Here is a 27,230-nt window from a genome sequence, read left to right as displayed (position 1 = left end):
TGCGTCTCACCTAAAGCATCATGTTGGACCTGAGTTGATACTGTGTTCTGGTAAATCCAATAATAGAAATGTTGGATGTATAAAAATCTCAGAAGTACTGAAAAGACTAGAAAAAGTTTCCCCGTGTCAGATGAAGGCACTGACAGGGATTTTATTTAACTTAAAAAGCTGTGTCCGATTTTAAAAAATTATACTACAAATTTTAAAAATCAAGTTATTTGGAAATTGCTGAGTGATTCTTGGACCGTTTGCACCCTCACTGATCACTCAGTGAGCATTTCCCACTAGGCGTCGCTGAGCGAGTCAGAGCACAGAGGAGATTGTCTTGTTGTCGACACTGGGGCCCGTGTCTGCACCTTCACCTTGTACACTCATTGCCCGTTATGTGGAGTTGATATCAAGACTTTGAGTATCTGATATTTGGGTTTCTAGAAACATTTATATTAACTTTAAAATGGGCTTCTTAGAGTAGGTGAAGCTGGGTATTTGGTTATAAGGTGTTCTGAAGTTGTCTAGTGTCTGCATAGAAGATTCAGGAATTCATCCTAATCTTACCTTAGGTCAACATGAGCTGTAAGGTTTACACAGTCAGAATACTGTAATGACTTTGTTTAAAAAAAAAATCTGCTTGTCAGTTTCACGCTCTAAAATTGATTTGAAAGAATATCGCAGTTAACATGACCTAAATACTTAGTCACGCATCTTCTAAGAATAAGGACATTTCTCTGCATTACCACAGGTATATCATTACACCCAACAAATAAAAATGATTTCATAATATCTAACATTCAATCAATATTCAAATTTCTCAATTCTCACAAGAATAACTTTATAGGTACATGTTTATTCATTTTTAAATTATGATCCAGACAAGATTCAGGCACTGTGTTTAGTTATTATGTCTCTGTAGTCTCTTTTAGTAAAGAACCGTTCCTCATTTCTCATCTATTTTCCCTTTTTCACAAGACTTGGACCGTTTTGTTTTGTTTTGTTTTGTTTTTGCGGCACGCGGGCCTCTCACTGTTGTGGCCTCTCCTGTTGCGGAGCACAGGCTCCAGACGCGCAGGCTCAGCGGCCATTGCTCACGGGCCCAGTTGCTCCGCGGCATGTGGGATCTTCCCGGACCGGGACACGAACCCGTGTCCCCTGCATCGGCAGGCGGACTCTCAACCACTGCGCCACCAGGGAAGGCCAGACTTTGACTTTCTGAAGAGTCCGGGCCGGTTGTCTTGTAAATTGTCTAACATTCTGGATTTGTCTTACTGTTTCTTTGTCTATGTATTGTCTGTAAACTGGAAGTTAAGCCCGGGTTTGCTTAGATCGACTTGCTGGTTTTTGCTGGCGTGCTTACTCTCAGGTGCTGCGTGCGTCACGTTGCATCTCGTCCAGAGACCATGGGGTTCCGTGTCCCACTGTTAGTGAGGCAGAGTGTGGTCATTGGCTAAGATGGTGACTCGCTCTAAGGTACAGTTTTCCCTCTGAAGTTAAAAGGAAATCCATGGGGTCAAACTGGGGCATCCTGGGTATACCCTGTTCCCCAATAACCTTTATCCTTATGTTTGTTTTAGCACCTATTGGCTCTTCTTGCCTAAATCATGATGTGAGAATTGCAAAATGGTGGTTTTCTACTGCGGGTATACCCTCTAGATCTGTAAACAAGAGCGTTGCCCTCCTTCCCCCTCTTCCTCCCCCCTCTTCCTCTCTCTCTTTCCTCCTCCCCGGCCCTCGCCTCTCTCTCCTCTCCTCCTCTCTCCCTTGCTCTCTCTCCCTCTCTCCTTCCCCTCTCCTCCCATAGATTCCTGGATTTTTTATTTAGTCAATGTGTTATAATCATTTGGAACAATTTTATTCTCAAATTAGCCCACATTTAGCCAGTGAGCGACCTTGAGAGGGTAAATTTTAAAAGCATTCATTTAAATATGTTTGTGAACATTTCTGGGTTAATAATATTTGCATTAAGTTATTTTGTTTTTAAACTATTTCGTGATCTAAATTTTCAGCCTCTGGCTCCGGTGATCCTAGTAATGTGTGCAGAGCCCATTAATGTACGCTTTTCTGTTTTTTAGCTCTCCACAGAGAGTTGAAGAGTGAATTGTAAACCACATACCTGCGTGCCATCCTCAAATACTTTTAGTCTGCACAATTAAGTTTTCCCTCGATATGTTAATGGGCTACACAGCATCTTGCATGTTTGTAACTTTTGTTCCCACTAGGGGGCGTGCTTTATTATTAATATTTTCTCGGTACCAGAAACTCCTGTCTCAACTTCCCTGCGTACTTCTTAGTACTGAAGAAAATGACTATCACAGATGCTCTGAATTTAAGCCAGCTGCCCATATTGGAAGGTCAGGAATTCAGCTGTGGTGTGAGAACCTGGCTCTTACATGTCTTCCGTGTATGATGGTAAAGCACCTGGTTGAACGCTCGGGCCGTGGCATGCCCTCACCCAGTGTCAGTTTCCTTTTCTATGACTGGTCTTCCACTTCCAAACTAAGTTTCCACCATCCCCCCCTCCCCGCCAACACGCACACACACAGTCCGTGGCGGTCTGCCCATGCTGGCAGGGGTATGAGGGCTCCCTGCGTCAGGGTTGGAGTGTAAATTTTCAGCTGTCTCAGAGGGCGGTTTGGCTCTCTCTTAAATTGTCAGACTCTCACGTGCTCATTCTCCTCTGACCTGGTACTTCTCCACTCCGTTCCTCCGCTGGAGGCGCACTGACACAGGGCGCCTATGGTCCCCTTGTTATGACAGCAAAGCAGTGTCATTCGTGGGACTTGTCTGGTAAATGGGGGTATATCCAAACTGCGGGTAGCTGAGCTGCAACCAGATAAACCACTTGCAGGTAAATGCTTACTGTATGTTTTATAGGAATAAGTACACATAAGGCGACACAGAATTTTCTTTGAATGCATATAATTATATTTAGCTACATATATGTATGTCCATAAAAGAAGGACTAGAAAAACTCACAGTCGTAGTGGTTTCCTCTGGGGAGGGGCCGATATGTGCCCCCAGAGGACTCACGGGTACTGTTTCCAGACTTTTACAGGAATGTATTCATGTATTTTGGGGTAGCTGAAATTTTTAAATAAAATAAGCAGACACATTTCTCTGAAAATTTTAGGGGAATCAGAAATTCTTCCCAAGATTTTTCCAGGACTTTTAAGTAGTCCCTGTTTAATATTTTGCTCTTTATTAAGTTTTGTATCACTTAGACTTCTTATTCCTCTTGAGATTTTTTTTTTTAACTTACTTAGTGGATTGGGAATTATTTTCCCCTCATAATACTTAGTTGTCAACTTCAGCGTTGTATTTTTTCCTAAAAAAGTTTCTTTTATGAGTACATTTTTCCTGCTTTGCTGGGAGTCCAGGTAGATAAACACTGAATGCAGTCCACGTTCCCGGTTAACAGCCAGGAGCGGGGCTGCGAGCGCCCTCGTGGACTGTCACTAGCCCTCTCCTGGCTTCCCCAGCGTTCTGTCCGTCCTCTTCACGCCTCTTTGTTTGGGGCCCACGTTCAGAATTCTCTGCAGCAGCTGCCCAGTTGTGCTGTCCTTACAGACACATCATCATGACCTGACTGTGACCTTTCTACCCTCCTACCAACGCTCAGATGCCAAGCGGTAGCTGACACCAAGCTGCTGCTTAAGGATACATAGAAAAAGAGAGGGAGAGAAGTGATGCTGAAACACGTGTCTGGCTTGCTTCAGAGCAGGCTCTGGGCACATTTTGGTTCAGACAGCTGTGTGTTGGGGGGTGTCCTGTGCATTGATTTAGAGGTACCCTGGCCCCTGCCCACGCGATGCCGGCAGCAGCCTCCAATCATGACAACCAGAAATGTCTTCAGACGTTGCCAAGCAACCTGTCAGAAGCAGAATGGCCCCTGGATGAGGACCAAACGGACTTTTATCTCTCCGGGGTAATCCCAGGTTCTTTGCCCTCCGTCGAACATCTCTGGGGCAAGAACAGCCGACAGGGGAAGGCAGTTGGCCGGGTTCAGGCCCCAGGCCGTGGTCGCATCCCCCGGGGCCCCCCCAAGGCAGGTACGCCCGTGACTCATCGCTCACTGGGGGAGGGGGCAAGACGGCGGATTTTCTCAGCCAGTGGCATTTTAAAGCATCCAACTTTTTGGTTTTTTTGTTTTGTTTTTCAACATTTGTTGAAAATAAATGTAAGGAAGGAAGTAAAACCATCTCCAGAGCTCTGGTGGTAACAGTAGGGAGAGATCAGAGCTCATAGAGCACCGTCCCCACAGCCTGCCTTCTGAGGCAGCCGTGGCCTGGCCGTCGGGTCTATCCCAGCCCCTCCTCCCTGACCTCTGCTGGTGGGACAGTGCACGGGGACGCTTCTCTTCAGCTGCTTCCCCAGCCCTGGAACTGGGCCGTCTGGGTTTGAGTCCCGGCTGAATCCTTGGGCAGGGTCCTCACTCCTGCTGCTCTCAACTCAGCCGCGAGAGGGCGTGTGACCAGAGCGCTTCGTGGAGCCTTGTGAGCTGGAGGCTGTGCACGTCCCGCGGTGCCTAGCGCGCTGTACGTGCCCAGCTTAAAGGAGTTCACGTAAAATGTGTAGCTGTACGTGCATGTCACGTAGCAGCGCAGGTATGTGGCCTTCCTGGCTTTTTATAAGTGATGTGTGTTTTTACTCCCACTTTCCGCATAGCGCCTTGAAAACAGGTTGCTCGTTTTCCTGGCTGTCTGGGATTTTGCTGAATTAACGTGCCATCATTTACTTACATAGTGACCTGCGGTTGGACATTTAGATTGTTACTACATTTTTTGCTCTCCTAAGCGATGCTGAGGTAATGTCTGAACATTGATCTTTGCTCGTGATTGGTATGTGCTGTCCATAAAGGTGTTGTCTTCTCAGGCTGATACATCCCCAACCAGTAGTCTGAATAAACAGCCTAAAACAACTACAAGCACAGAAGTTCTTTAAATCCTCCCATCTCGTAAAAAAGTTACAGATTGAATTACAAACTCTTTCCCCCTCTCTTGAAAGACAAACATCTGTTACAGGCAGGCTTCCGAAAGGCACGCTTGTGTTTATCCTGTGTGCTCTGGGTGGAGGGCACCAAAGGTCTTGAACGTGCGTTTCAGGATGTTTAACGAGCTGTTGAAGAGATAACCTGCTGCATTGTTGGTGTTTAGTTAGCCCATCAGCTGAGCTCGCGCAGGGGCTCCCTGAAATGATTTTGGCAATAGAGGCTAAGTATGGTTCACATTGATCTGGGACACAGAGTGGGGAGGCCTGCCTGGGCAGCTCCTTTCTGGTTCAGGTCATGGAGGCTGGAGGTGGCCTTTCCTGACTGTGGCCCACACGCAGTCTAGGGCCAAGGCTCTATGGCTAGCGAGGAAGGGCCCACGAGACACGGTCCTATCCTTGGGCCCATGGAGGAGCTGTTTTTCAAATAGCTCGGAGAGGGAGAGGCCGTCTGAGAGGGTTTCAGGCTTTAAAATACCTCTCAGGTATTATCACCTCTTTTTTTCTCATTCCGTTTTAAAGGAGTCTTATTTTCTGTTGCTTTCTCTACTGGCAAAACGGGGAGCACGGAAGGGAGGTAGTGTGGTTTTCCTAAGAGATGACATAGATGCCACAGCCCATATCCCTGTAGGGTCTAGAGGTGCGAGCTGTTTTTCATTCCTCCTCTCGGACCCCCAGCCAGCCCTGTGAGCCGGGTCCTTGCCCTTGGAAACACTGAAGGGTGCTGGGGGTGGTGGGAGGGCGGTTCCCAGTAGCAGACTGGGAGGAGGAGGACGGCAGGGAGAGAAGTGCGTGAGCGGCTGCCCAGGCGGCTTCGGAAGCTTCACCACTGGCGAGAACCGAGCAGGCTAGGCCACCCTCGGCCCACACGAGTGCCTTTGTGTTGGATCCGGTCAGAGAAGCCTGCTGGGCCCCTTGTGTGCAGACCCCAAGGGACCTGCTGGGGTTTTGCTCAGAGAGAAGGAGAGCACCCGTGTTCCCTGCGGAGCCGGAGGGGGACCCCTCCCTCCCTCCCTCCCTCCTCCAGTGGCCTCGCCCCACCGCCTTTTCCTGTTTCCTCCTCCAACTTCTATAAACCTCTGTCTTTCCTCCCCCCCCCCCTCAAAAATGCACTCAGAACGGGTGATAGGAGGGTCTCTGGATAAAAGGTGCTGCAGAAATCAGCTTTAATGAGAATGTCCGTGTGCCTCTCTGCCAACAGAGAACTTGGAGTATAACGTGGAGCCTCAGGAGATCTCACACCCTGACGTCGGACGCTATTTCTCAGAGTTCACGGGCACTCACTACATCCCGAATGCAGAGCTAGAAATCCGGTACCCAGAGGATCTGGAGTCTGTCTATGAAACGGTGCAGAATATTTACAGTGCAAAGAAAGAGAATGTGGAGTAAAGTCTAGGGGGACATTGTACCTTTGCTGCTGCTGCTATTTTCCAAGAGAACAGGATTCTGGACGGAGATGTCTCCACGGATCCCTCTGGATTCATACCACCGGGAAAGCCACTTAACCAGTAGTGCTGATTGCCTCCTACTAAGTTGAAATCACGTGTGCTCTCCTCCAGCTGCAAAGACAATGTCGCTCTCCGCCTACACTAGTGATGCATTGGAAGGCACTGTGTTCCGTGGCATGGCTTGTACGCGTGTCCTGTGGTGACAGCTCGTGACGTGCTGTCTTCATGACGTCTCCCAGTCGACACTCTTAGAGCCGTTCTTTTTCTTCACTTCCCATTGTGTCTGTCTGCATCGTCTCAGAACGTTTTTCATTTGCTGGACAGATGAGGTTGTCCATTTGCAGTCATTTCTCTCTGACTTCTCTGTGGAATGTGGGTGCTCCTCAGTCAGGATCACCTGTCTTTTTAGCCTGAATTTAGTGCCGATCCAGGGCTGGAGCTCTAGGTGATCTTGGCAGCTTCTTGGCTCTGGAGTCATTAACAAACTAATGGTAATCAGAAGCATTGGAATTTATTTTTTTCTAATTCTTGAAACAGATTTCAGGCATTGATCCTTTATTTGAATTGAGAGAATGACACGGTTTTTGCCTTCTGGATTTGTCTCTTGGATTTACGCTCATATCTCTATGAATTATTAGTTTTCTATTTTATTACATAAAATTCTTTGAGAAAATGCATAATTAGTAATAGCCTTTGTGAATGGGGTTTTCCACATTCACCTGCTATTCCTCCCTTTAAAATAAGTGGGTTTTTTTTTTAATCTACTCCAGTATCGTAAGTAGATCTTAAATCAGTGATGAGTTCTCTTTGTAGTAGGAAGTACAATCTGCTGTTGTAATGTCTGCTTTTAGAAACCGTATTCTGTGGTCTCCAAAGGCCTGAAAATGAGGTTTCACTTTTATAACCAGAAAAAAAGAGATAATGAAACTTAGAAATTAAAAAGGAAAGCGGAGTTTTCGTGCTCCCTGTCCTTCCTTAGAATCACTTCAGGACCTTTTTGAATGTGGCGGGGTAGAAATACACGGAATATTTCCAATTTTTAAGAGCGTGTGCCCTGTGGGAAAGGAGACGTGAGTGTGGCCCGTGTTCTCGAGTTACCGTTGCTGTGAAAGCACCAGGAGGAAGTCTGTGCTCAAGCCGCTGGGAAGTCCGGCTGCATAGCCAGGCTCCGCTGGCACCGGTCCTTTCCGTGTTCGTGGTACCTGAGCGTGAAGGTACCGAGTCTTAACTCGGCTCCGGACTCCCACCGTTCTCGACCCGTCCCCTCTCCAGCGGGCTGACCTTGTAGTTAACCAGTAGCAGCTAACTTCTGGAGTTAGGACCTAGTTACTTTACTCTCTAAGTTTAAAAGATTCCAGTTGCTCTAGTGAATGAGACTTTCGGGGGCTGGGATCCAGCCACGCCTCGCTGCCTGTCTGTCCATTTGCATGCAGTATTGTCACACCATGTTTGATGACTGCCTCTCGTTTACCCTTTGGAAACCCTGGGATGACCAAGGTTTGGGGAAGCCACCTGAGACCACTTACTAGCAAGTGACAGCTATTGAGCAGTTACGGGAAAGAGATGGGGATTTGGCTAGCCAGCTCCCACCAGCCCCCATCAGCTCTGGTCCAGGGCCCGTGTTCCTCATCTGTCCAATCCAAAGTCAGATGATTCGGACTTGCCTTTGAAATTGTGACCACTCACAACACCCGGCCCCTCTGAGGTTGGGGGGTTTTACACTACTCTCATGTAAAGGTGAAAGTTAGATGCTATGGCATTAATATTAATGAGATGCATTACTAAGAGTCTGTGGTGCATGCCGAGAGTGTTGGTTTTCTGGTTTGATTTCCTTTTTTCTTAGAGTAACATCGAAGCCAAGAAAGATGGTTTTACCTGTACTGACCCACTGTAAATATGTACCTAGACTGTTTCTAAATGTGTTGCTTCGTTTGGCTCCGGGAAGCCTGCATCACCTGTGTAAGTTGGTCTTTGGGCACTTTATATTTTTCTAAAAATGTGTTTTGGATCCTGTACTCTAATAAATCATAAGTTTCTTTTTAAAATTTTTCAAAACGTTATCTCCACTTTCAAAACCCCTGTTACAAAAGTAGAACTTTCACAATGTTGAAATATTAAATATTTGGATACAGTAACTCCTTTTCTCTTCAAATGAATGCCAAGATTTTTTTGTACAATGATTAATAAATGGAACTTATCCAGAGAAACCACACAATGGCCTGCTGGGTTTCGTTCCAGAACAGAAAGCCCAGCCGTGACAACAGCAGAATCTCTCTCAGTTCTCATTCTGATTGAAATATGCAGAGATTGGCTCTACTGAATTGTTCTTTACATCAGTGAGCGGACAGAGCGCCTTTATCTTACGATTTCCCTGCCAGACGTTAATTTGTCGAGCTGGCCAGTCATCTTGAGAGTGTCCGGTTGTAACGCAAGGGTTGCAGCCTTTTAATTATGTCCAGTCACGTGTTGTGAAGTGCAAGTTGCAGATGCTTTGAGGGAAACCTAGGTTCTCGGTGTGTCGTTGATGCTGACCCGATAGCTGCCCGCACGCGGCGTTTTGCACAGCGTCCCGCTGAGCGCCGCTTCCCCGCGCTGTCGCACGTGTGCTGTCACACATGACACGGAAGGGGAAGGTCACGGCTGAGCTGTCACCGGTTTCGTGCACCGCGGTGTTTCTCGGAGCCTTTCACGTGCTGTTGTACTTTGTGGCTTTCCAGGAGGGGAGTGTAGTGGTGTCTTCCCAACTTCTAAGACCCTAGAACTTTCCTCCCCCAGCACACCCGCATGTGCACAGCATCCCCGCGGCCCAGGGTTTGCAGACCTGCTTTGGGAAACACAGTCTCAGCGAGACATCAGTTATGCCCAAACCTAGTCCACGTCACCAGCAGACCAGTCTTGCGAAGCGTCTCGTTTGAAAACATGATCCATCTAATCAGATTTTGAAAGGCTGGCTTCGTGGTGTCTCTGTCCGAGCCTCTCGTAATAGCTCTCCATCGGACGTGCATTTACATTGCAAAGTCATGTTATTTCAAAAACCAGCATCAATACTCTTGCTCAATCAGTTTTTCATTTTCTAATATCCACTTAAAAGTCTTGTTCTATGTTTAAAACGTCTGAGTCTTTCTTAAGGTATTAAACTGAGTCACGCTTTCATGTCCTGGGCTCTCATCCGCTACCACCAGGCCCCTTTGCTGTAAATGGGGGGACGTGTCTTTCCCTTCGTTCACGTTCCAAGGGAGTGAAGTTGGATTGCCAGCAGCCTTTTCATGGAAAAGTGTCTTGTGGCCGTCATAATCAAACTGTAGCTCTTCATGGTTTTTGTTTGATTTTTGGAGGGAAGGAGAGACTGTTCACCTAGAAGGAATGCAGAATTTGGCTCTGACAGTCTGGTTTTGGAGACATTAACAGCTGTACTGCAGGTATTACCTTGCATTGCGTGCTTACTTTAAGCCTGGCACCGGCCTCAACCGTCTATAATCCTCACAGCAGCCCTGCAAGACGCAGGCCGGGCAGTGAATATGTTTGCAGGCCGTGTAAGGGCTCTGTCACAGATTCTTCTTCGGTTTGAAAAATGTAAAAACCATTCTTAGCTAGAGGGCTGTGAAGAAACAGTCCACAGGCTGGATGGGGCCGGCTGGGTGGGCTGTAGTCCGCTGACCCCTGCTGAGGTGTAGGCCCGCCTAGTTCCCTGAGCGGACTGCTCGCAGGTGGGGAGCCTGGCTGTGCACCCAGGGACCTGACCTCTGAGCCCCGGCTCCCTGCACCCAGACTGCCGACAACCTCAGCACCTACCTCGCAAATGTCTTTACCCTTTGCCTGGCTGCGACCTTAACTTCTCGCGTTTCAGTTCTGAAAAGTTTATAGTCTTGAGAGAAGAGAACATTCCTTTGGTGACTGAAACTTACGTGCAATTAATTACAGAAGAAATGTATTACGGCCATTTAGCAATGATTGTATTAGGGTAATGTTAGTTCTGTAATAAATAGACCCCAAAATATACGATGGCTTGAACACAGAAGAACTTTCTTGTTCACGTAACACGGGGCAGGGGAGTGGGCTGGCGGGCGGCCCTCACGCAGACACCTGGAGACCCAGGCCCACCGGGTGTGGCTTCCCAGAGCACCGCGGGCCACGTGAGCGGGGAGGGACACGTCTGGGAGGGCTCTTGAGCTGGGGCCGGGGGCGGCACTCCCCACTTGCCCTCAGCTGCCTCCAGGGAGGCCAGGGTGGAGGACGGGGAGCAGGGGGGTCAGGCGGTGTGCCTTTCCCCTGCGGGGCACGCTCCCTCCCAGGGAGCCGGTGTCTGAAGTCAGGCTGGCCGGGCTGCCAGGTACCAGACTGTGGGCAGCTCAGTCCAGAAGGGTCTTGCTGGCTCCTGCCCCAGCACGACCACCGGCAGCGGGGGTCCCTGCAGGCCACGCTGCCACCGCAACCCGTTCTCCCCGTAACAGATGGCCTGGGGGGGGGGCGGGCGGAGACCTCACAGGGGTGAGCCGCGCCCGATACTTCTGCCTCAGTAGACAGAACTCAAGTCACCGACTCGCACCCTAACTCCGGAGGAGGCTGGGCGGTGGCCTCCCGTGTGCCGAGTGAGGGCCCTGCCTCGTCTGTGCCTCTCACCCACTTCCTGCCCAGCTGGGCCGTCCTCCCCATCAGTCCATAACCCCCCCTCCCAGTTCCTGTTCACTGGTGAAGCAGGGACAGGACAACTGCAACGAAAACTCCCACTTGGAAAAAGAGCGAGACACACAGGAGGCCCTGGGCGCTGGCTGATGAAATAGTGCGGGGCAGGTGGCGTCGTGCGGCCGCCTCCCTGCGGGGCCTGGGGGAGGTTGAGTGTGTTCTCTGGGAGGGGCTACCTCGTCCACTGCTCCCCGCAGCCCATCCAGCCCTCTGGGGCCCATTCTGGTCACCTCACAGGTGGGTGCTGCGGGTGCACCCTCCCTGTGAGCTGCGGAGCTTTCACAGCCCCAATCCAAGACTTTCGTTTTGTTTTTCAAGCTTCTGATCCCTCTGGCAACAACTCCCTCAAAAACTTAGCAGGCTACTACCTACGCAGGTAACCGTACCCAGAGTCCTTTTCCAGAACTCCCAAGTCCACTTTATTTCCTTGCTTCTCTGCCTGGTGCATGTCCCTTCCTGACCTAGTGGTGGCCGCCTGACTCTGCTATTAGCCAAAGCCGAGTCTCACTGTTGAACGGGCAAGTGTCTAAGGGGCCTTTGCTGCTCCAATTGATTTCCATCCTTGTCTCTTGCAGTGGTGTCCAGAAGCAGTGCCTTTCCCAACATAGGAAGCCTGGGATTTCTGACTCTGCTGTTTTAGTTCTAAACCAGCACGTTTTTGCCTGAGCGTCCGTCTCTCAGGTATCTTGTTTGCAGCTGCTGCAACGAGCAGCCAGTACCCTGTGTTCTGTATCTTTGACAGCCTCTAGACTCGCTACAGTGCCGGAGGCTCCACCTTGCAAATTACAAGCAGCAATTTAACCCAGTAGAACCCCAAACGCCCTCCAACCTCCTAGCCGCCCGCCTGCTAAGCTGACATCGCAGAGTTTAGGGTTTGTCACAGCAGTTCTTTCAAGGGTGGTTTTTTTGTTTTGGGGGGTTTTTTTTGGTTTGGTTTTTAAGTTCAAAGTGGGCTAATTTTTCCATAGGAAGCGCCATTTCCTGTTTGGCTGTGCAAAAATAAAAACAAAAAAAACACAAAAACTGAGGCCAATGATGTCAATGTCTTCGGGGGAGTAGAAAGAGCTAAAGTGGGTTGTTTTCGTGAACTTAGGAAAAGAAGTTGTACAGAATAAAGAAAAATGTGGAGGGGAATTCATTCTAGGCTCCTTGTGTGGTTAGATCGAATTTCCAACTACTTCTCTTAAAACGACAGAATTCTTTTTTTTTTTTTTTGAGTGAAGTAGAAAAGAATAGCTTTATTGCTTTGCCAGGCAAAGGGGGACACAGTGGGCTCCTGCCCCAAAACACTGTGAAAATGACAGAATGCTTAATGGAAATGTTCGTATTGAAGTTGTTGAATCTGCGGAAAATTAAGAGAGCAAGCACTTTGAACGAGAGTTCTGAGTTTCTCCTATTTCTAGAACGCCGTCTTCTCAGGGTTGTGGAAATCTTTCATAATCTACCATCACGATGTGCTGATGGTCTGTCCTGGCTGTTCCTGTGTGGAAGGCTTTTCCCACAGTATCTTTAACCCGTCTCCACCCCAGCCCTTCTCAACCTTTTTTCCAGTAACCCCCCTACTCCAGGACCCTTTTAGGATAATTTTTTCCTAATAGCCCTCACCCCATGAAATTGTTTTGATCTTTTTTTAAAATTGAGATGCAATTCATAGAACATAAAATTCACCATTTTAAAGGGTACAGTCAGTGGCATTTAGGGCATTCACAATATTGGGCAACCACTGCCTCTGTCTAGATGAAGACATCTTACTGCCCCCAAGTCAAACCCTGTCCCCATGAAGCAGGAAGCAGTCGCTCCTCATTTCAAGCCTCCCCCCACCCCCGTCCCAGTCTGCTTTCTGTCTCTATGGGTTTGTCTGTTCTAGACATTTCATGTAAAGAGAATCACACACTATATGGCATTTTGGGACTGGCTGCTTTCACTTAGCATCATGTTTTCAAGGTCCATTCACTTTGTAGTATGAATCAGTACCTAATTCCTGTCTATGGCCAAGTAATAATTTATGCATAGACCACATTTTGTTTATCCATTCAGCTACTGATGGACATTTGCATTGTTTTCACCTTTTAGCACTTGTGAATAGAGGTGCTGTGAACTGCTGTGAAATTTTAATACCTCACTGTGTATCCACTGAGGCATTGTATGTGTATCTGTGCTTTACATATCAAAAGAGTAATCGTTTTTTTTTTTTTTTCACTCCCCCCAACAATTAGTTTTGCCCCACTGAGAATTCAAGCCCCACCTGGGAGGCAGCTTTGGAAAGATGCTGTCTTTTCCTTCCTACTGCCGTCCTATCTTGGAGTGTCTTTTAATGTGCCCACACTGTGCCAGGAGCTGTAGTGAATACATAAGTACACTTTTGTCACCTGCAAGTGCTAAAATGTGTATTCCAAAGACCTTTTTAGATACGTGTTGCTTTGTCTTCCCTTAGTTTATTGACTTGACCCCAGAATCTCCTAGAACCTTTTCCTTTAAAGAAAAAAAAAAAAACCTGATTAGAGAGTTACTTGCCTCTTATAAAAGTAGGAGTTTTTTAAAGTGCGGTTATAAGACTTGCTGGGTAGTGGCTACCTTCGTATGAAACCATTTCCTAAATTGTTTCCACAGAGAATTTGAAAGCTAACAGACCCCTTAAGAAGCAGCTGCTAGAGCCCTGGTTCCTGATATTTTACAAAGAGAAATAATAAGGCCCATGGAGGTTAAAGTGACTTGATCTGGCATGGGTCTCAGAGCAGGGACTAGAGCCTGAGCCTTTGGACTTGACCTCAGAAAATATCTTACTAATAATATCATCCCTCATTATTTGGGATTTAGAACCTTATTTCTTCACCTCCTGTGCTGTGACAACCACCTGACCACCTTCAGCCGCTCTATTTCACTCACATTGACTTTGTTGAGGGAAAATGAGGTCATGTTATCCCTCCCCATCCCAGCAGTTTGCGCTCTTGAAGTTTGGGGAAACCCTGTTCCAAGGCTGCAAAGACTTTTTATTTATTTGTTTAATTATTTTGTGGTACGCGGGCCTCTCACTGTTGTGGCCTCTCCCATTGCGGAGACTGTCGGACCCGCAGGCTCGACGGCCATGGCTCACGGGCCCAGCCACTCTGCGGCATGTGGGATCTTCCCGGACCGGGGCACGAACCCGTGTCCCCTGCATCGGCAGGCGGACTCTCAACCACTGCGCCACCAGGGAAGCCCTGCAAAGACTTTTTAAAGGAAGTTGCTTTCCCCTCCTCTAGCTTTGAGGTATAATCGGTATATATTAAAAACTGCGTATAGGGCTTCCTTGGTGGTGCAGTGGTTAAGAATCCGCCTGCCAATGCAGGGGACACGGGTTCGCACCCTGGTCCGGGAAGGTCCCACATGCCACGGAGCAACTAAGCCCATGCGCCACAACTACTGAGCCTGCGTGCTGCAACTACTGAAGCCCGCATGCCTAGAGCCTGTGCTCCGCAACAAGAGAAGACACCGCAGTGAGAAGCCCGTGCACCACGATGAAGAGTAGCCCCTGCTCACCGCTACTGGAGAAAGCCCGTGTGCAGCAGTGAAGACCCAGTGTAGCCAAAACTAAATAAATAAAAATAAAAACTGCATATAATTCATGTATTACAACTTGGTGAGTTTGGATACGTGCATAGACTTGTGTTCCCCTCACCACAATCCAGGCGATAAAAATATCCATCATTTCCAAAAGTTTCCCTGTGTCCCTTTGGGGTTTTAGGTTTTTGTTCCCCAAAACGTCAGCTTTGCTCATGTGCGTGTTACTGAACCACACTCAGGTCCACTCGCCGGCGCAGTAAAGCCCATCTGCTGACGGCAGGTTGGGGTGAAGGAAAGTGCAGTGTTTACTGCAGGCACCAAGCAAGGGCTTCAGGACAGCTAATGCCCCCAAACCCCAAACTCTCTGATGGGGTTCAGGAAAGCATTTATAAAGGCCAGGTGACGGGCGTCCCAGGATCTGTGATCAGCTCGTGCAGAGTTCTCTGATTGGGTGATGGTGCGGTAATGGGGCGATGTCACAGTTTTAACTGTCAATCCTTAGGCTCCAGGAGACCTGGGGGCTCCGTGCTCATGGTCGTGAAGTAGTTAACATCTTCCATTTGGTGGGAGTTTTAGCATCTGTAAAACAGCTCAGGGAATGTGCATCAGATACTGTTATCCAGGTACTTCAGAGAGGAGCTCCAGCAGAGGAGACGGGGGTGGGCTCTGACCCGGGAAGGCCCCATAGCGTCCTGCTCGGTTACACACGTTTGAATCCAGTTGGGCAGGTTGTCTTTTAGCACCTGGGGCTGAGGTGCTCCATCCTGGCGAATCCATTCACCCTCTGCTTTCAGGACCTGGACCTCGTAATATGGAAAACGTAGTCAGCTGAGAGACTTAGACCCAAACGGGACCGTCCTCTCCAGCCTGGGACAGCCCAGTTCCACGTGTGGGTGATTGACACCCGAGGCGGCCATAGGTTGTAACGTCGTGGCTCTTTAGCCCCAGGTGTGAGCAGGAGCTCGTGCACCCCAGGCTGGCTGGCATCTTCCGTTCCGTTGTGCAGCGAGGCAGATTTTCCTTCCACTTTCGGGGAGACCTTACCAAGGTCAGCGTTCACACCTGCTCCTGTCTGGGTCCACAGGGGCTGACACAGAAGAGGCAGACAAATGCTTCTAGAATGTTAGATGGAGTCACTGCACCTTCCTGTGATAGGACATGCTCCCCAAAAGCACAAACATTTCACACTGGGTCAGAGCTCACACTCTGCTGAGCCTTTATTCTCTGCCAATCCTGGGGGTATTGGGAATATTCCCAGTTTTACACGGGGAAACTAAGGCTCAGAGAATTTGAGTAGCTTGCCCAAGATGACACAGCTACTAAGGAACAGGGCCCAGATCCCAGCCCATCTCTGCCTGACTCCAAGCTGCTCTTTATAGCCGCTATAGACTGAGTGTGTGCATGTGACCCCCCCCCAACCCCTGCCCCTGCAATTCATGTGTTGAAACCTAACCCCCTAGGTGATGGTATTAGGAGGTGGGGCCTTTGGGAGGTGATTAGGTCATGAGGGTGGAGCCTTCGTGATAGGATTAGTGCCCTTATAAAAGAGACCTCAGACTGTTGCCTCATCCCCTCCATCATGTGAGGACACGGCAAGAAGCTGGCTACCTACAAAGCAGGACACATGCCCTTCACCAGACACCAGATCTTCCAGCACCAGGTCTTGGCCTTCCCAGCCTCCAGAACAGTGAGAAATACGCATCTGTTGTTTAAGCCACCCAGTCTGTGGTGTTTTTGCTAAAGCAGCCTGAACTAAGACAACAACTCTCCTGGTGGAGTTTACCTCCTTATCCTCCTGGAGACAGAACAAGGCAACCCTCCCATTAAAGATGTTGACAGTTTTCGGTGATGTTGCTTGTGAGAAAGTTTCAGTGAGAACACATGGGTGGAGTTAGTGAAAGTCAGAAGGGTAGACTCAGGGCACACGCTTTATGACCTCCTTGTGCGCTCATCGTCCTTTCCCCTTTCCAGGGATTAGCAGCTGCCAGCCAGAGATGTTCAGAGGACCACCTGTTGAGTCCTTGGTTTCTCAGAATGGTGACTCGGTCACACGTTTATGCGGGTGTGTTATTTATCAATAGCTCCATTTCTTCCGTGTGTGTTAAGTCTTCCGCCTAACTTTTCTCTTAATTAGAAATCGTCCAAGCACCATTTATCATGTGTTGCTTTTCTAGTTTGCTTTTCTAGCTCCTCTGCTTGGAGCTGGGGGGCAGGGGCAGAAGGGGGGACAGAGGGCTGGTTCCAGGGCTAAGGTGCACGTTCTGATGTGTGGAACTGCAGTTCCCCCGCAGTGAGCCCCACAGGAGGGGAGGCGGAAGTGGCCCTCCCAGTAGCATAGCCATGTGGTAATAGAGACAGACAGATGGTTCTGGGGTGAGGGGGCTGGGGCAAATGTCCTGTAGTTTCCTCTGGGAGTGACAGACGCCGCTACGTGTCCCTGTCTGGGCAAGGTCCATTCAGCATGTCGCCCCCGGTCAGGCTGCACAGCTCCCCAAAGCCAGCTGCATCGCTAGCCCTTAAGAGCTCGTTAGGGCTTCCAGCACCGTGTGACCTGCCAGGAGGAGACACAGAATGGGCGCACGCAGAGAGCCAGAATAGAGCGGCCGCCGCGCAAGATGGCCCAGGGATCCTGCCAGCTGGTCGCACGCCCCAGGCTCAGCTGTCCCCTCCGAGGAACTCGTGTCCCATTGGGGAAAGAGAGAGAGAGAGGTAATTTTCCATTTTCTTCCCCCGGGTGACTCAGAAGAAAGCAAAATCCATTCCCAGCTTGTTTTACTACTACTGTCACTTCTCTTGCTGAGCAGCACAGATTGAAGGCAGGGGGAGATTTGTCCACACCCACTCCACCTCCTGATCCGGAGTCCTCTCTGAGATCAGCTTCTCTCTCCACCTGCAGAAGCCTTGCATCTGCCGGGGACCTGCTTGTTTGCCTGGAGACGCTGCCTCGCCCGTCATCTCGTTTTATTTTAAATGGAAGTGCCCCTCCCCTTCGGTGGCCCAGGGACGGGCGGGGTTCAGACGGCTCGGATTGGGCCACACATTGCTGCCTTGTGGAATGTGCCACAAATCCCCCGGAACGGAACAGGCCAGGAAAGCCACAGGAGAGAGGCTGTGTCTTCCGACACGCTCTCTTTGGGATAGTGTTTGCTGAACAAACCTGGTCTTCCTTGGCTCCAGTAAGTGACTCAGAGAACGAGGACATGGTTCCTCGCCCGCGCGGACCAGGACAGGCTATGTCTCCCTTGGGCCTAGAACCATCCAGGTATCGGGAAAGCCCTGCCATCTCCCCATTGGTGGCAATGTCAGGCACAAAGAGGAGACGGTAGACTCACTGGGTGAATCAGAGGGGTCTTCGGAGGGAAATCGGCTGTGTGACCTCCCACCCTGTGCTGGGGAAGTGTCCGGAGGGAAACGGGGACACCCACACACACACTCGTGAGGGGTGTGCTGAGTCCTGAAATTGAATGAAGGGCTCACCACCCCTTCTCTTACTCCTCATGTTTCATCCACCACCAGGTCCTGCAGAGCTTACCTGGGTGCATCCCCGCTGCCTCCTGCCTCGAAAGTTCAGCTGCATCCAAGGCGATCTTTCTAAAGTACGTATCTCTTCCAGTTAACCCCTTGCTTGATGGGAGTTGCAAGGATAAAGCCCAAACTCCGGAGGGCAGCTTTCTGCCCTCTAGCACACAGACTCTGCATCAGCCCCGGATCACAGGCTCCCTCATTTCTCCACACACGCCCACCTCTGGGCCACCACGTGGGCTGTTCCCTCTGCAGGGACACCCTACCTCCGACATCGCGGCCATGCCCTCGGCAGCTTCAACCTTCTCACTTTCGCCATCCTGACCCCTCTCCCTTGGCATCTTAAGCTTTACCCTGTCAGAGCACTTGCCACTCTGGATGTTCATTTCTTGCCTGTGTCCCCCAAAACGCTTCGAGCAACTTAAGGGCAGATTCAGGGGCTGGATCACCGTGATGTGTGTACTTCCTGCACCTTGTGTGGCTCCTGGCATTTGCCAAACTCGATGGAAAGTGTCCTCAGGTGGCACTGGGTAGAAGAAGTAATTTTAGAAGGAAAAGAGAAATAGCCATCCAGTTCATGAGTTTACCCCAAACTGGTCCACACATACAGACTCTAGTCATGGGTGTATCTATTGTTTTCTCTTTTTTGTGCATGTCACCTTCCCAGCCAGAGAATTGCCAGCCTGAGAGCAGACCCCCCTCTGTCTTTTAAATAGTGGGGCTTATCACAGTAAGGCCGAGGTAGAAAAACTTTTTCTATAAAGAGCCAGATAGTAAATATTTTGGGCTTTGCAGACCAGTCTCTGTTGCAACTACTCAGCTCTGAATACTGAATACTATCAAAAGACATTGCAGCCATGAGGGGAAGGCCCAAAGAATTATAGAAATGCCAGCCCAGACTCCAACTTTGCTGAGCTTCTGTGCCACCCTTGGAAATGCTCATCTCCAACTTCTGGATAAAAGGGAGAAGACCTGTCTGTGATATTTACAACAAGCATTCTTCACTCACAGTCTAACAGATCCTAAATAACCTACATAATGCTGTATTAGTACATTATCATATAAATAAATGCTCATTAGCACAAAGAGAAGGCAGCTTAATACATTTCCTCCTGCTGTGGCTTCCCAGTCTTCCCTGTTCACTTTCCAACCAAATGTGCAGAATCCTGGAGGAGAAATTTTGTAGTAAAAACCTAAGACTCCAGGGAACCGGGGGTCTGAGGAACCCCAGCTGGGGAGCGTCATCTGTCTCCTCACGTCCATCTTAGAGAAGCCCATGTGCTGTCTTCTGCATTTTAGATCCAAGAACCAGCTGGACACGGTACAGCAGGAGTGAGGGGTGAAATGACAGAAGCTTCTTATACAAGAACAGTCAGGGAGGAAAACTCCAGTGTTGCCTTGACGTTGTGCCCTCCGGCCGGCATGCACACGTGGCCCACCTCGTTGGCCCCTTGCAGCCTCCCAGTACGGTGGGTCTGATTATCCCCATCCTGCAGCAGGGGCTCGTGCTCTGAACCCACCAACGGCCGTGCTCTGAACCCTTCCTTGCCTTTCAGTTCACTCAAAATTCAACAGAGAGCATCTCACGTCCCTACGAGCCACAGCTGCGGAGACCAACAGCACAAACAAGACAGCGTTGCCGCCCTATGCCAATGAGCGCCTTCAGTTTCCCCACCTTCGTGGAGAAAGCAAACCCCGAGACCCAGGTGCTTTTGGTGAGGCTGCCTGGGGCAATACCAGCCAAGCTTTGGTTGTCCACAGGAAATGGGGAAGGGGCAGGCCCCGCTGTCGCCATCAGTATTTCTTGAGCACCTACTATGTGCACAGCCCTATGCTGGGAGGATGGAGGCCATAAAAGGCACCCAGGCTATACGGCGATGTCAGGATTTGAGCAGTATAATACAATCATCTGTACCACACACTGCGAGCCCACCGTGGGCCAGCCCTGCAGGCACGTCTCGCTGACCCTCACAGCAGCCCTGCAGGGTAAGTGCCCTTGTGTTATTCTCGTGCTGGAGCCAGGGGAATTAAGGTCCAAAGGACAGGCATAACTAGCTAAGGCCACACAGCTGACGATGGAAACGCCTGGCCTCTGCGTGTCTAGTGCAGCGGGTCCCAAACTCTGGTCCCTGGTCCCCCAGCATCACCTGGGAACTCGTTAGAAATGCAAGATCTTGGGCCCCAGACCCACTGAATCAAGACCTCTGGGGAGGAGCCCATGATCTGTATTTGAACAAGTCCTCCAGGCTTCAAATTTGGGAACCACTGAGTCGTGAGGTATTTTATGTATAAATGGTTTGAAGGCTGTAAAGCACTTATTTGTCAGCAGGTGGTTTTTTTTTTGGTGCCTGAAAGGCTTTTTGTGTAAGATTATTCAGGGAACTCTCTGTTGGTTTTTTCCAATTAACGTTCCATCTATGACAAGTACAGATTTGAAGCACCAGTTCTTAAGATTTTGTGTAGAATTTCTGAATCTTACTATTTTGCTTTTAAATTGACTATATTTTACAATAACTTTTGCTTTTGTAAAAAAAACCCACTTAAATTCCCTTAGGTATTTTAAGTGCACCAATGCATTTAATAAATTTGATTTCTCCTTAAGCACCTTTCAAAACCTCCCCAGGTGTACCATAAGTTCTCATACATCTACAAAGTTGAACTTTTAAATATGGCAAGTCAGCTTCACAGTAGCATGCTGTTTGCAGACACAGTCAAATTCTCTTATAACTTTCAAGGTAAAAAATCTATCCAGTACAGCAACGTGAATGCACTTGTACTGAACGGTACATTTGAAACTGGTGAAGATGGTCAACTTTATGTTATGTGTATTTTACCACAATTGGAAAAATAAGCTGGCCGTAACTGATTACCCAGTTCATATAAAATGGAATCACGAAGCCTTTCTCTTAGATGATTTCAAATTCTTGCAAACGTTTCAAAGGCTTAAAACACTAAATATACGTGGATTACTTTCCAATATCATACAGGATCCAAACAGACAAAAACACATGACTTTGCTTTACTTCATCATCTCTGTACTAAATACTAACTCCTCTGGGGTTGAGTACTGTGCCATCCCAACCAAGCCTGTGCTCCCCTCCAAGTGCAGAAATGCTGCAAATTGCTCTTTGGCCAGGAATTGATTTTTCCAGGGACCTCAGCTGAACCCTAATTGTAGTCACTCTGCTGACGGAAGATTCCAAGTCCCCTCCACCCCCAACACTGGGTAGTGACCTCGAAGCCCAGATCCCCTGGGTCTGATGACAAATATCCTAATTCACCCCCAGTCTGAATCTCCAGCCCCAGGTCTCCTCAGAGCTGCACACGGAACTGTGCCATGTGTCTGCACTGCTTCCTTCCTGGCTGAATTCTTGCTGCCTGCCACGCTCAGGACTCTTACAGAGAACTTCCAGTGCACCCCACTGGTTCTGCTTCCTGGCTCCTGTTACCCTCACTCTGTAGCTTTCCAGAGAGGGAAGTGGGCAGTGCGGGGTGAGGACAGGGAAGAAGGACTTTCCAGAAAGGAGAATTCAGGACTGGTCATGGGATGATGCAGCAGCAGGAGATGGGAAGGCTTGTGAGGTGAGGGGAATTCATTCTAGTCCGGTAAGTAAACTAGCAGCTGGGCGCACTGTTTCCTCTCCCCCAGCCCCCTGAGCAGCTTCAACCCCTACTGGGAGCATCACATTTGAGATGCTCTGCTTCCATCATCTTTGCAGGGTGTGATGAGGCCAGAAATGGAGTGAGGAGCCCCCTTGATAACTGGGAACCGCCAGACTGGAGGGGCCGGGAAGAGGCTGCGCCCTGGGGGTCGTGTCACTGTGCTTTCTCTGGTCCTTACTCCCTCCTGGGGCCAGCAATAGGCACTGGCCCTGCAGTGAGTTCAACCAAGTGTGGTCTCCCTTCGCAGATGTGAAAAAAATGTGGGAAACACCTGGATCAAGCCCCCAGATGGTGCTTCACCACGCTGCTTGGCTTCTTCCATAATGTTTATGCGGTTGGGGGCTAGGGGAGTAGGTGGAGATCAGCGTCATTCGGATTCTCCTGGACACCTCCTCCTGGTGAGAACATCAGCCGAGCCTCAGCGTCCGAGGGACACGTTCATGCGACCAAACAACCGGCATGAGTCCCCAGAGGATCTGTGCCGAAGATGATACCCCAAGAGGTCGGTGGGGAGACCCGGGAAAAGGTGTGAGCGTTCCCAGCCTTGGCACATCTTGGGCATCAGTTGGTCTTGGGGGGGGCTGCCTCATCCAGGGGGCTGAAGATGGCCCCCCACCCTGGTGGGGCCAGTAGGAGAAGGTGAGGGGCCGTGCCTTCAGAAAAGCCATGTCATTTAATCCTCATGCTCCTCTTCAGAGTGGATGCTGTTATTATCAACCCACTTTACAGATGAAGAAACTGAGGCCCAGCGACGGGGCACTCCCAGGTCTCAAGGGGGAAAGAAACAGATGGCGGAGGAAGATGGCTCCCCCTTGGGGGATGGAGTGGGCTGATTTTCGTTGGGTCACAGGTTCCGAGAGGCTGGGTCCCCCACGGGCCCGGATGGTGTCTGATTCCACCCTTGCATGCCCTAGGGGGCAGCAGAGCGTCATAACTGCCCGCGCTTTGCAATGGACCAGACTCGGGTTCAAGCTAAGCTTCTGTTACTAACCAGCGTGGGCTGGTCATTTCACCTGGAGGCGGGGGCCTCCGTTTCCTGTGGGTGGACGGTGAGACGAGGACCTCCGCGGAGCGTGCCTGCTCATCGCTACGTCAGGAGCAGCACAGACCCTGGTGGGCTCACCTGCGCTGCTCCAAGACAGTTGTTTAAGGTCTAGTTAGTTACCTTCACAGCAGCGCAGCATCCTCGAAGCTCTGGGCATCCTGGTTACCCAGAGGCAAAGAGAAGCAGAGTGACTTCCTCGTGGTCACGTGACCTGTAAGCGGCAGCGACAGGATTTGAACCCAGGTCTTCCAGCCGCACTGTGACCGCGGCACTGTACCACCTGCCTCCGAAATCACTCACACACAGCTCGACACACACAATGCACGCCTCTGTTTGCTGCTAGTCCTGAAGGGCTGCGCGCAGGTTCAATCGATGGAAGTGATCATTGCTGATGTTAACATTATCTACAAGTTTCCCTGGGGCGGAAGGTGCGCCCACCCCAGAGACGCTTCGAACATTCTGCCTACAAGAAAGAAGTATTTAGCCAGCGCCCGGCAGGCTGCGAGTTTCTAAGTGATTTATAAAAAGCCTGCTGAAGTCTAGAGACTTCTAACAGGCGGAGGTGTGTTCTCCAGACTAAGAATAGCTGCTGAGGCCCGACGGGAGAAGAGCAGAGCAGCTTGGGGGGATGTGGGTTTTCTCCAGCTTGGTAACAGCTGCCGGCACAGCGTCACCGCCTTTCCCCCTCAGAGGGATGCACTGAGCCGAAGGAATTCGTTGAAGGTGTAGGAACGGGGCCGGGTGACCCCCAAGATGGGGCTTCTGATCTGTCACTTCTCCACCTCCTCACCACCCCCACTGTTTTCTGGACGCTGGCCACCGGACCAGTAAGATGGGGATAGAGAGCAGGGGCAGCAGGGGAGAGGGCGGGCGGTCCCTGGCCGGCTCTGGGTTTAGATGCTCCCGGGCAGTGAGAGGGCACAGGTGTCTCCGTCCTGCTGGCCCCGACCTCACCGGCACCTGAGGGGCCCCTGACACGTGCAGACCCCAGACCCGCACCCCAGCCCACTGCACCTAGACGCTCTGGGGGATTTTTTTTTTTTTTTTTTTTTCCGGTATGCAGGCCTCTCACTGCCGTGGCCTCTACCGCCGCGGAGCACAGGCTCCGGACGCGCAGGCGCAGCGGCCATGGCTCACGGGCCCAGTTGCTCCGCGGCACGTGGTATCTTCCCGGACCGGGGCACAAACCCATGTCCCCTGCATTGGCAGGTGGACTCTCAACCACTGCGCCACCAGGGAAGCCCGTCTGGGGGATTCTTATACACACCCGAGTGTGGGAACTCCTGCCGTTTAGGGAAGCAGAACTCCAGTCCAGAGCTTGCTCCAAGTCCCGGCAGGTAACTGCTGACTTTTTCTGAAGTTAATAAATTCTGGGGAGAGATTAAGTGCAAAGATTAGGTCAACCTAAGGTTAAATTATGGTTCCCCGCCAGGAGCTGTGAGCTTTTAGTGGAAGTATTAGAGGGATTGGGGCAAGGGGAGGAGAAAGGAAAGGAAAAGGGAACAATTTAAACTTAAAATACTGTTTAAAATTATGTCTTGCCATACTCGGGCGCTCGGGCGCGGTGTGTTACCGGACGTTTTTGCATCTTTAGATGTTATGCGTGCCTCCTGCACAGGATTGTGTGCATAAACCTATAAGGACCGGACTTCATGGTCACGAGGGGATTTTTGAGGATGACTGTGGCTGCACGTGATGTTGACCTTGCATCCTGGCTCCACGAAACAGCCCCCCAAGAGGCGAGGGGCCTCTGCTGTCAGGCAACCCTCAGGCCTCACCCCACACCTCCGGAGGGTCCTGACTCCTCAGCCCTGGAGTGCGCAGCGCAGGAGCTGAGCCCACGCGGCTGCCCGTGGATTTCAGGGCGGCCCCAGTGCTGTCTCACTTGTGCCCTCGCCTTCTGCCCTGGCCTCTCGGGCCCCCTGGGAGGGATGCCTCCTTCTGGAAGCCCCTGCTCCTGAGCCCCCCACCAGCACAGACTCTCCTGTTCCTGCTGACCAGCAAGCCCAGGGGCGCCATGGTGGTGAGTTCACTCCTGTCCCCACCTGCCTCCCTCTCCCCAGAAATCCACAGGCCTCCCTTCACCCTATGACATCTGGTGGCTGGGCTTGAGGTCCAGGCTCTTTGGGGTTTAGACCTATGTGACCTTGACCCTCTGAGTTTCCTCCCTGGTGAAAATGTAAGGGTTGAGCCTGCCAATTCCAAGGGGCTCTTTAATCCCCCACGGAGCCCCCCAACTTGGCTCCCACCTACTGCAATGTGGGGAGGGAGGGGGGCTTCTCTTCCCCGGTTTCTCACCCCAGCAGCCCCTCTGCCAGGTCAAAACACTAAACCCTGTCCAGGAGTTTCACCTGCCTCTACATGCAGTGGGGGACCCAGAAGCACCCAAAGCAACTTTCTCTCCCCCCACCCCATGCTGGAGTCTCTTGGGCAGAGGGGATGTTTCCTCTGTGTAAAGAGCCTTGAAAGAGCAGCTGGAAACTTGTCGTTCCTTCACATCCACATCTTTCTCCATGCAGGGTAGAGCTGGATTTGGTTCCCATCTCGGCTGTCCACAGCCAGCCCTGGGAGGGTTGCGGAGACAGCTGAGGGTGGACATCTGGGAAGCGTTCCCAGTCAGCGGGAGCGGCCCGGGCACTGCCAAGTCAGCACAGCCTGGGGAGGGGGGTGCGCGGCGGGGCACCTGGGCCCACCTCTTACCTCCACCCTCACCCCCACCCCGCCCTGGCCTGCCTTTGCCCTCCGTCTGCCCCAGCTGGCCCAGATGGTAGGTGCCTGCTGCATCCTGTCCCAAATAAGCTCCAAATTATTGGCTGTGCTGACTCGGAACCCCAGCATATATTTATCACCCTGCCTCCCAGGCCCTCAGCCGGGTCCCACTGGTACTTGCAGCCATTGCAGGAGGGAGGGGAGGCAGGGAAGGAGGGAGGAGGTGGCTGTGCCTGCCCCCACTCTCCCTCCCTGTCTGAGGAGGTGCTGAGATGAACCAGGTGGCAGGCTCCCAGCCAGTGGTACTGCCCTGCTGGTTAGTTCATGGTCCCGCAGGTGGCCGGCTCAGCATCCAATCCCAGCTCTGTCACCTCCTAGCCATTTCACCCTTGCTGAATCCTCTCTGTAAAGATGGGATTGTGGACCCATTATACAGATGAGGACATCAAGGTTCAGAGCTTCAAAGGAACCAGCCCAAGGCCACACCACCCGGGAAGTGGCAGAGCTGGGATGCAACTTAGATCTGAATCCGTCTCCTGCAGCATCAGCCAAGGTTAGCTTCAAGGATCAGGTGCCTCAGGCGAGAAAGGATTGCTTAAAAGATAACCAAAAGCAGGACAGAAAACCCAGAGATAAACCCACGCACATGTGGTCACCTTATCTTTGATAAAGGAGGCAAGAATATATAATGGAGAAAAGACAGCCTCTTCAATAAGTGGTGCTGGGAAAACTGGACACCTACATGTAAAAGAATGAAATTAGAACACTACCTAACACCGTACACAAAAATAAACTCAAAATGGACTAAAGACCTAAATGTAAGGCCAGACACTATCAAACTCTTAGAGGAAAACGTAGGCAGAACACCCTATGACATAAATCACAGCAAGATCCTTTCTGACCCACTTCCTAGAGATATGGAAATAACAAAAATAAACAAATGGACCTAATGAAACCTAAAAGCTTTTGCACAGCAAAGGAAACCATAAACAAGAAGAAAAGACAACCTTCAGAATGGGAGAAAATATTTGCAAACGAAGCAGCTGACAAAGGATTAATCTCCAAAATTTACAAGCGGCTCACACAGCTCAATATCAAAAAAACAACCCAATCCAAAAATGGGCAGAAGATTTAAATTGACATTTCTCCAGAGAAGATATACAGATTGCCAACAAACACAAAAAAGGATGCTCAACATCACTAATCATTAGAGAAATGCAAATCAAAACTACAATGAGACATCATCTCACATCAGTCAGAACGGCCATCATCAAAAAAATCTACAAACAATAAATGCTGGAGAGGGTGTGGAGACAAGGGAACCCTCTTGCACTGTTGGTGGGAATGTAAATTAATACAGCCACTATGGAGAACAGTATGGAGGTTCCTTAAAAAACTAAAAGTAGAACTACCATATGACCCAGCAATCCCACTACTGGGCATATTCCCTGAGAAAACCATAATTCAAAGAGAGTCATGTACCAAAATGTTCATTGCAGCGCTGTTTACAATAGCCAGGAGATGGAAGCAACCTAAGTGTCCATTGACAGATGAATGGATGAAGAAGATGTGGCACATATATACAGTGGAATATTACTCAGCCATAAAAAGAAATGAAATTGAGTTATTTGCAGTGA

General features: G+C 50.2%; 1 protein-coding gene and 1 long non-coding RNA gene across 11 annotated transcripts in view; both read left to right on the top strand.

Annotated features, from left to right (window-relative positions):
- FBXO21 (F-box protein 21) overlaps window positions 1-20,220 on the top strand; it is a 50,027-nt gene extending 29,807 nt beyond the window's left edge. For 5 of the 10 annotated variants that reach the window (XM_067015255.1, XM_067015254.1, XM_067015253.1 and 2 more), the window contains 3 exons: window positions 18,171-18,250; window positions 19,733-19,882; window positions 20,004-20,220. In XM_067015255.1, the coding sequence (XP_066871356.1) occupies window positions 18,171-18,250; window positions 19,733-19,882; window positions 20,004-20,141 (368 nt within the window). In that variant the 3' untranslated portion in view covers window positions 20,142-20,220. Of the gene's footprint in view, window positions 1-6,181; window positions 8,474-18,170; window positions 18,251-19,475; window positions 19,646-19,732; window positions 19,899-20,003 lie in introns of those variants that run through there. The other 5 variants (XM_059040348.2, XM_059040347.2, XM_067015257.1 and 2 more) reach the window with 2 other exon arrangements.
- Window positions 20,221-23,548: 3,328 nt separating this feature from the next.
- LOC136792708 (uncharacterized) lies at window positions 23,549-26,763 on the top strand. Its single transcript, XR_010836916.1, has 3 exons — window positions 23,549-23,711; window positions 23,948-24,221; window positions 24,479-26,763. It is a non-coding gene; the product is annotated as an uncharacterized lncRNA (long non-coding RNA).
- The last annotated feature ends 467 nt before the right edge of the window (window positions 26,764-27,230 follow it).

The sequence above is a fragment of the Kogia breviceps genome, chromosome 15, assembly GCF_026419965.1.
Source record: "Kogia breviceps isolate mKogBre1 chromosome 15, mKogBre1 haplotype 1, whole genome shotgun sequence".
Taxonomy (NCBI): Eukaryota; Metazoa; Chordata; class Mammalia; order Artiodactyla; family Physeteridae; genus Kogia; species Kogia breviceps.
The sequence above is the reverse complement of the archived record's forward strand: the minus strand, read 5'-3'. Positions and strand labels throughout refer to the sequence as shown.